The 9,027-nt window shown below is 40.5% G+C and overlaps 1 protein-coding gene across 2 annotated transcripts in view; it reads left to right on the forward strand.

Annotated features, from left to right (window-relative positions):
* Window positions 1–506: 506 nt before the first annotated feature.
* Window positions 507–9,027, forward strand: part of egfl6 (EGF-like-domain, multiple 6) — a 17,616-nt gene continuing 9,095 nt past the window's right edge. Inside the window, exons 1-9 of one of the 2 annotated variants that reach the window (XM_038293414.1) lie at window positions 507–905; window positions 1,919–2,025; window positions 3,060–3,152; window positions 3,280–3,399; window positions 3,483–3,602; window positions 5,214–5,348; window positions 5,432–5,554; window positions 5,939–6,001; window positions 6,415–6,657. In XM_038293414.1, coding sequence (XP_038149342.1) covers window positions 832–905; window positions 1,919–2,025; window positions 3,060–3,152; window positions 3,280–3,399; window positions 3,483–3,602; window positions 5,214–5,348; window positions 5,432–5,554; window positions 5,939–6,001; window positions 6,415–6,657 — 1,078 coding nt within the window. In that variant the 5' untranslated portion in view covers window positions 507–831. The remainder of the gene's footprint in view (window positions 906–1,918; window positions 2,026–3,059; window positions 3,153–3,279; window positions 3,400–3,482; window positions 3,603–5,213; window positions 5,349–5,431; window positions 5,555–5,938; window positions 6,002–6,414; window positions 6,658–9,027) is intronic. The other variant, XM_038293415.1, reaches the window with a different exon arrangement.

The raw sequence follows: 9,027 nt of genomic DNA on the forward strand, positions 1-9,027 counted from the left end.
GACAGGAACTAAAAGAAACAGCAACAACATCAAAAACAGTTAATCCTGCAGGTCTCAGGGAATCACGAGCCATTCATTTCTTGAGTGAACAAACAAGTAGGACCAGATGTTGCTAAGGGTGCAAACTCATTAAACACTTTTATGGCTCAACTTTGAATAAACATGTGAGACGACAAAGCTTTATGTGTTACCTCTGAGCAAGACATCAGAGAGTGCTGCAGGGGCTAACAGCACGCCTCTGCATGTTCCTCTGTTTTCTACAAATAGAGGATGCAACTTTCTATGTGCAATTTAAAAAACACAGTGAAGATAAAATATTGGGTAATGCATGTATATAATATTAGCTCTCACTGACTATATGATAGGTTTATATGTGCAAAACTAGATTCTTTTTTCTTCCTGTTCCTGCAAGAGCTTCATGCAGACTGGTAATAGATTGGAGTGGTGAAAACCCAAACAAAATCCCCACCCCCACAACTACCTCTGAAAGTCGCCCCCTATCTGTCTCAGAGCAGTATCATTTCACAGAGTCAACCCACCTCCAGAACTTGAGAGGGGATGAAGGGGAAGCAAATTATGGGATACAAAGAGTAGCTGGGGCACAGAAAAAGGACTAAATTACCTTTTTTTTAAACTCTAGAAAAAGAAGACACGTTTTTGCTCTTAAAATACATGAAATCCAGCGTGCCTTTAGTGAAATCCTCAAATGAGATGTGTTCCTGTTTGAGGAAATTAATAAAAGTGTATCTGAGGCAGGAATAGTTAGAGCTCCCAGGCTGAAGTCAGTCCCTTGGAGGAAACAAAGCAACACGGCTGCTAAGATTTTGAGACATGGAGCCATTTACTTTGATTGGAGCATTTTTCATCCTGCAGAGCATCTCCTTTAGCAGCACAGAAGCTTATAGGTAAGTCAGACTAACAAAACAAAGGGTGTTTGCTGTGTTTCATCTCTAAGATTTCTCACTGATCTAAGCTTTATATTTCCACTTGAAAATAAGTTTCATTAAAAAAACTACTTTTACATCTATTATGTATTGAGAATTGTAAAAATAATATTTCTGAAGATTACATGTTTCAAGAGCAGTTTAAAAAGCTGTCCAAGCAAAGAGATGATGAGTGTGTGTCTTCTAAATGTGGAACAGCAACTGTTAATAACTGAAGGGCACCTGTTCCACCGAAGAGCCCCTTCTCCCTGGGCTATTCCTGTTGATTTCTTGTCCAGTCTCAGATTCCTCCTGTCCCACAGGAAGTCTAAGCAGCTTTTTTTTCCCGCACATCTAAAAATCTTAGATATTAACATTTGGTTTTAGGCTTCAAAGTTAAGATCATGAAGATGGAAGGTTCTTCCATTAGATTTAGCTTTCTTTCCTTTTGCTCTATATTTTAATTTGTCGCATATTAAAATTTACATTTATTTAAACTATAATACTTTTCTGCAACATAATGTTTTCTTAAGGTGAGTTATTTTAAGAGTAGTGCTGGCCCCTTCCCAGCAACTGAGAATAGTTTAAGATTAGAAAAGCATTTGACTGTGAAACTCACACAAAGATAAAAGTAAAAAATTAAATTGTGTGGGTTTTAATATTCATTGTGGGAAGTGTCTAATTTGTGCTTTTCTCCATCCAATCAGCTGACTGTTTAGCAACAGGAAGCCTGACTTTTGTCTTTGAATGAGCTAAAGTGTAGACACTTTGTATTAGTGGTTTATTTTTGTGCATTAATGAAGAACAGATGCTGCAGAACCTGCTCTGATGATGTTCACATCTAAAAAGGGAGAGTTTTCATAAAACTTTCCTCCCTATTTTATAGTGGCTCTTTAAGTAATGATGTTTGATTTTGATTGTTTTAATCTATAAACAAAGCAGGTCATCTACAGTATTAAATTTAAATTATTAATTTAACTGCTTTTTCCACAAAGGCACCATCGACAAGTCCCTAATGGAAGCCAGCCAGGCGTTTGTCGCTATGGAAGTAGACTGGAGTGCTGCTATGGCTGGAAGAAAAACAATAAAGGGCAGTGTGAGGGTAGGAATTCTACATGTCTAAATGGAGAAAAATATTTTACAGATATTTTAGAAATGCATTAATTTTCCTTATTGTTTTGTTGTTGTTTTTTTTTTTACATCAAGCTGTAATCAAAAACTGTCAATTTTACTGGGATTATATGTGATAGATCCTGACAGGAAGTAATGCATAACTGCAAACTCAGAGGAAAATGTTTCCTAGTTTTTATTATATTTGTTTTCAAGTCTAGTGTAGTCTCATGTTTTGCAACCTTTCACCTTTCGCTTCCAGGAGTGCCTTATATTTATGACCTGACCTGTGACCCCTACTAAAAAAAAACATCACCATAGTGCTATAATAACCATGTTTTACCAAAAAGATACTCTCTTACATTCCTTGTGGCAAGCTACAAACAGTTTCATGTTTATTTCTTTCAATCAGAGCAAATTTATCTTTGTCTCTCCTTAAAAAAGACCATATTTGCAGAACTGGTGGGTTTCCTTTTTTTTCCCAAATGATCAGAGGATCTTTGCAGCTTCTGCAGAGGTATACTTGCTTTTATGAACAGCTGTTTGTTATAATTATCCATGGCAATTCATTTTAGGTTGATGACAATGTCATGGTAAGTTTGGGCTTCAGACATATCTACATTAACTTCATAATGTGTACACTTCCACTGTTACCTCACTTCCGAGAATAATTTGTTACAACGAATCTTAGTAATGTCAGAGTAAAGGGGCATGAATGCAGATGCAAGATACACTCTGTATTCATGAATAGTTTAATGGTTGGTCTATCACTCAAAAAACATTGAAGTTTATTTTTGTAACAGGAAAAAATAATGAATGAATGAAGGGATTTAAATACTTTAACAAGATATTGTAAAAATACTGCCTCTGATTCTCCCCAACGCTGTTCTTTCTATCAACATTCCTCGAACCCCAAAATCTGAAAGGAAATGCCTTTATAATAGAAGTGTGTGGTTTTGAGTGCAGTCCACCACTAATATGTCTGGTGTATTGTGGTATTTTTCTCCATTTCAAATGCTCTACCAGCTCAGTGCGAGCACGGCTGCAAGCATGGAGAGTGTGTTGGCCCAAACAAATGCAAGTGTTTTCCTGGATACACCGGGAAAATGTGTAATCAAGGTGGGTATTCCACATCGATGAAGAGGGACATGAGGGGGGATTAGAATCATTTAACTTCTAGTTGTTTATTTGTTTTCACTCTGTTTCAGCAAAGTTGGTTAATTTTATCATTTTGGGACTTTCTTAGATTTGAATGAGTGTGGCCTAAAACCCCGTCCCTGTGAGCATCGTTGCATGAACACTCACGGTAGTTACAAGTGCTACTGTCTGAACGGATACATGCTAATGTCCGATGGATCATGTGCCAGTGAGTTCAACTATTGTTACTTTAACTCTAAAGTAGAAGTCAGAATGTAAACCTGAGTTTCTTAATCATATTTATGCACATAGATTCCAGGACGTGCTCTCTTGCCCATTGTCAGTATGGATGTGAGGAAGTAGAGGGGGAGATCCGTTGCCTCTGTCCATCTGCAGGCCTTCAACTGGGCCAAGATGAGAGAACTTGTGTAGGTGAGCAGCCATGCTAAGGATAACGCACTGTCTTTTTGAACTAAAAAGGAATATTAAAAAAGAATGACTTTACCTTCTGATCTCTCATAGCTAAATTCTTCTTTTCATGGATGAAGTGAATTTTACTGTCAGGCTTATAAATCAAACACAGTTCGGTTTTATCTGCTCTATAAAATATGTTTGAGTTGTGACTAAGCCAGGCCACTCACAGACCACAGAGTTTTAAACAGAACTATTCCTTCACCAATTTTCATGATTTCCTCTGATCGAACACTTTCAACAGTAACTGACAACAAAAGCAGGCTTTTACTTTGAAAGTATGCCAAAAGCCAATGGAGCCCAGATGTGCTGAATAGAACATACTGACCCTGTATTCTACACTGAATTTTAGCTTTGGTTGCATGAAGACTTTCTCACTAGCATCAACAAACCCAAATTTTTGGTTGTTAACCACAGATTGAGGCATTTAAAATAATGGACTCAAGCACAACTAAATAAAGATTAAAAGTAGGTGAATTATTTACATATAGGTGAGGGGATTAAAAACATACAGTAGAACAAACAGAAGTGGAAATGTACCATGCAGAATCCCAGAAAGTACCTAGCTGGCCAAAAGAGTAAGAATTTACAGATCATGGCTTTAAAAAAAAACAACAAATTGGGATTCAGAAAGTCCAACAGACATAGGGGTGGCTTTAGTTCTTCCCAGTATTAAAAATTCATAACTATAGAAATATTTAGGAAATGTCATTTATGACTACTAGTGTTGTGCCAGTTCACCCTTAATAAAAGATAGTCCATTAGTTTTTATTCCAGTTAATACGCTCACAGACTTTCCTGACTGGATGCCACCCTGGGCAGTAACAACTTCTATCAAACATTGGTCATAACTGAAAACACTATTGTAGATTGTTGCTTTGCAGATACTTAGGATTTTTGAACACGAACAAACACTTCCCCAAAAGTCTTCGACTCTGTCAGTTAACATACTGTAATATTTTCACAAAATCTTGAGGATTAGCAAGATGTGTGTGTTTTATTTTAGTATAAATATAAATAGGCATTTTTGTTCTTGTTGATCAGCAATAGTTTACCTTGATATGTGCCTCAGTTGCTTCTCTTTCTCCAAGTCCTTTTTAATATTTCAATCATTAACATGACCTTAAATATGACAGATGAGGCCTGCAGTGCTTTGGGATATTGTTAAGGTTTTCATGTTCCCCTAGATGATTTGTCACTTTCTGGATTTTTTTCCGTTCAAAAACCTTTTAATCAGGTTTGTAGTGGATGAATGTTGAAATTTAGCCAACTTCATGTTGTCAGACAGGTTCTATGTTAAGCAGTGGCTTCATTCGAGTTTTTGATAAACTTTTTCCCTTAGTGAACCAAATCCGCAATTAAAAACAGCATTTTGTACTTACACATTTTTTATTTGTCTTATTTAAATGTAATGATAGTGAAAATATTTTTGACAAGTTAGCTACAAATTAGGAATTAACAAAAGTAATCCATTATTAATTTTAGTATTCAGTTCTCAACTTTCTAAAATAAAGATGTTAATAAATATTTCCCTATATGAAAAATATAATGTCATATTTAATTTCTCTTCAGATATTGATGAATGCATAACTGGGAAGACTGTCTGCCCATACAATAGACAATGTGTGAACACCTTTGGCAGCTACTACTGCAAGTGCCAGGATGGCTTTGATCTAAAATATGTCAACGGCAAATATGACTGTGTAGGTGAGTCTACTTGGTATTTTGAAGGCAAATTGATTAATTGCAGCGATACCTTTGAAAGTACAAGCAGTTTTTTTTTATTGTAGATCTCGACGAGTGTGAAGATGAAACCCACAAGTGCAGTCAGCATGCTGTTTGCCTAAACACTCCTGGATCCTACAGGTGTCGGTGCAAACCTGGCTTCAGAGGCAACGGTTTTGAGTGTTCTGGTGAGGCAATTTTTGAAAACAAATACTTTATAAGTAGATTTTAAAGTGGATGAAAGTAAGAAGCAAAAAAGTGGAGACTTTTCCAGATGAATTTAATAAGTCATAATGATCAAAAGTAATTTTACAGCTGCATATTTCATTTGGACCTTTTAACCATCAGTGAGTAGCAGCACAGCCAAGGTTAGTTTCCTCTTTTTGGGCTGCAGTCTACATTTAAAAACTAAAACAGACCCAGATTGAAAACACACATGTGCAAATAGGAACCTGAATTGGCACTAGCTCATTGTGGGGAAGATGAAAAGGAAAGACAGAGCTTTGCTCTTTGAAAAAAAGAGTCTAGGTCAGACGTATATGCACAAATGAAGATGCCTTTATTTTTTATAGCCAAGCCATTTTATCAGAGGTCATGGGATGGAGACAAAGGCAGTGCAGATGATTCCCTTAATGGTGAGATTATGTGAAATATAGCTTTAGCTGTTCTCTCCTGCCTTGCCTTTTTGTTATGTTGGCTTACCTCATCTTTGTCTCGCTCACAGCTTGAAATGTGTAGCACTCAATAGTCACTGCTTGAAAGGTCCAGCATGACAGATTTTGTTTGATAAATCGTTACTATGTTTAAAGCACTAATTTAAGTTTTGTGTTCATTAATTTATTTTGTAGCCTCTTTTTATTTGCATGCAGGCTTTGCATTCTTCATTTTGTTCTGCTTTTCTAGAAAAGTGACTTTTTTTTTTACTAATTTTCAAGGAAGCAGTAAACAACTGCAGCAGGTGGAGAACACATATATACAACAAACAGGTCCTGGTAAAATACTAACTGCAGATCCATGTGTCTCTACTGGTTCGTTTTCCTGTGTGCAGCCATCCCAGACTCCCAGGTGAGGCCAGAGATTCTGGGAGGTACGTTTAGCAACAAGGACATAAAAAACACCATACCAGAAGCAGTCGTGACGCCATCCCCTAAGGTCCTCCATCAACCTTTCGACTACGACGGAGAAATCTATGTTGGGACCCCAAAGGAGGAAGCACAAGAGGAATTTCCTGAGGAGAAGGGAGAGGAGGAAGGGGAAGAAAACCAGCTCAATCCAAGAGGAGATGTTTTCAGTGAGTACCTTTCTCTTGGTTGTCCTATAATAAATCAGAGTGACCGGCAGCTGAAATAAACATCAGGTCAAAATGAGTAAAGAAGCAGCAAAGGGGATTGAGGCCTCAGATGACACCTTTCATATCAAGACAGTCCTATTGCCATTTTGCTATGATGTTATATAGTGCCTGGTGGCCCTCAACTGAAATCTTTGCCATGGTCATTTCTGCATTGAGGTGGCATCGTTGGTGTATCTCACCTTTTACAGTCCAGCCCCAAGTACTCCAGCAAGAATTAAGCTGACATTAATGATTAATGCACCAATTTAAAGTGGTCCATAATTGTAAGGTGGAGTGGAAATTATATGTTGTTTAACCTTTCTTTTTTACAAATATAAACATGAGACTTTTTGTCATCTACTTGGATTTAGCAAACACAAAATCAATGCTTTCTCTCCCAGGTGTCCCTCTTTACAATTGCATCTTCAAATATTTTGGAATATCCTGCTACTAGCTTTATTCACATAGACACAAAAGTTGGACCCATTGTGCTGTATAAACTTGGCTTTATTTTGGGGAAAAAGAATCTTTCAAAATAATTCAGACCCAAGTATCACAGAAGGCACTGTGAGGATTATTAGGCGACTACATGAAGGTTATTGATAACCGGCGTTTACTGTGGGGTTTTAAACACCTTTGCAAAGTTCTTCATACGATTTTACACTTAAATGTAGCCTGTTTGCAATAAGTTTTGCATTACGCTTTGCAAAATAGATACATTTATACAAAAAAAATAACAGGATAAGAAACAAAGTAGAGATGAAAACAGGAACCTGCTGTTTATCAGATGCACAGAGCAAAGAGTTCATGTTGTAGAATTTATTTTTCTCAGAAACCCGATAACTGAGGCTCCCTTTCCCCGCCTTCCTTAATCTTTGTTAAAACACAAGTCTCAGCATTAAACCTAAGATAGCAAGAGAAGACAAGCCCCAAGACATCCATCACCTCCGGGGAGGAATTTTTTACTCTTTTGGCATGTGCAAGCCCAAGGATACAACTCATCCTGTTCATGCTTTTTAGCAGTGGGGGGCAGGAAGGAGAAAGGAGGTTGCAAAGCCCCTCAAGCCTTTTATTATGTTTCCTTCAAACAGCTGTTGTGCTAAAAGACTTGCCTCCCCAGTCATCAGCACTGGAGGCTTTTCTAACACCAGCCCGACTCTGAGCCAAGGAGGTTCAATAACCCCTGTTGTCACTTGTTTGAGTCTCAAAGGACTACTTTTCATGGGGGTCTGGTATGCTGCAGCAGCTTTAAAATTCTTGGGGTGGGGGTTGAAGCTACATTTCAAGACAGTATAGTAAAAGGATGGCAGGTCTCCACCCCTTCTACCAATAATATCATCAAAACGTCGATTTGAGAAACATCTGCCTGGGTAACTTTACTTATTTTGATGAATGATTTGAATAAATCCTGTTTTGAGAGCTGCTTCGTCTTCTGCTCACAACTTCTCTACAATGCAGTTTTTGATTACATGATTTTTATTAGCCACCAACTAGGTTATAGCAAAAGGTTGCACATACAACTGAAAGAAAGAAAGAGCTCATTTTAAAACATGCCCGACCGATCTCTCTGGGCTCCCTTGATCGGCTCCATCACTTAGTGTAGTGGGGGGCTATGGGGTGCGTCTTGTGGGGCGCGGGGGCTAGTTCGGGGGTCCTTGGGTCCTGGGGGCTCGGGGGGGTGCTCGGAGCGGGGTGCCTGGCGGGTCTGGCCCGGGGGACTGTTGCCCCCGTCGGGGCGGGGTCTGGGGCGCCGCGGGGGGGTCCTGCGGCGGCCGCGTGCGGTGCTCTTGGGGGGTTCCGTGGTGGCGGACGTGGGCTACTGGCCTGGTGGCTGTGCTGCTGCTGGGTGGGGCTGGGCGCCGGGCATCGGTTCTTTTGTGGTGCTGGCCGGGGTGCTTCTGCTCTGCGGGGCGTCGGGGCGTGCCTCGTCTTCCGGTGCCGGGTTTCGGTGGTTGGCCGTGGTGCTTGCCGTGGTTGCGTCGTCCGGGGGGGGCGTGGGTGGTCGCGCCTGTGGCCGGGGTTCGTGTGTGTCTGTTGTGGGCGGGTTGCGGGCGTCGGGGGTCCCTTTGGAGTGCCCCCGGGTCGGGGTGTGGCTTCGCTCTGTTGGGGCGGGTGCCGGTGACGCGTGGTGCGGTGCATCGTGCGCGGCTTGGGAGTGGAGGGTTGCTCGGTGTTTGGCGGCGGGGGGGGGGACGGGCCGGGGCCGGCGTGGCCGTCCTCCTCTCGGCGGCCTGTGGGCGGTGCGGGGCCGGAGCGGGGTGGGTCGTGCTGCTTTCGCGCCGGGCGCGGCGGGGGTGGTGGGGTCGCGTCTGCTGCTTTCTTTTTGCTGCT

Source organism: Cyprinodon tularosa, unplaced genomic scaffold (assembly GCF_016077235.1).
Source record: "Cyprinodon tularosa strain WSP-4 unplaced genomic scaffold, ASM1607723v1 ctg326, whole genome shotgun sequence".
NCBI classification, from domain to species: Eukaryota; Metazoa; Chordata; class Actinopteri; order Cyprinodontiformes; family Cyprinodontidae; genus Cyprinodon; species Cyprinodon tularosa.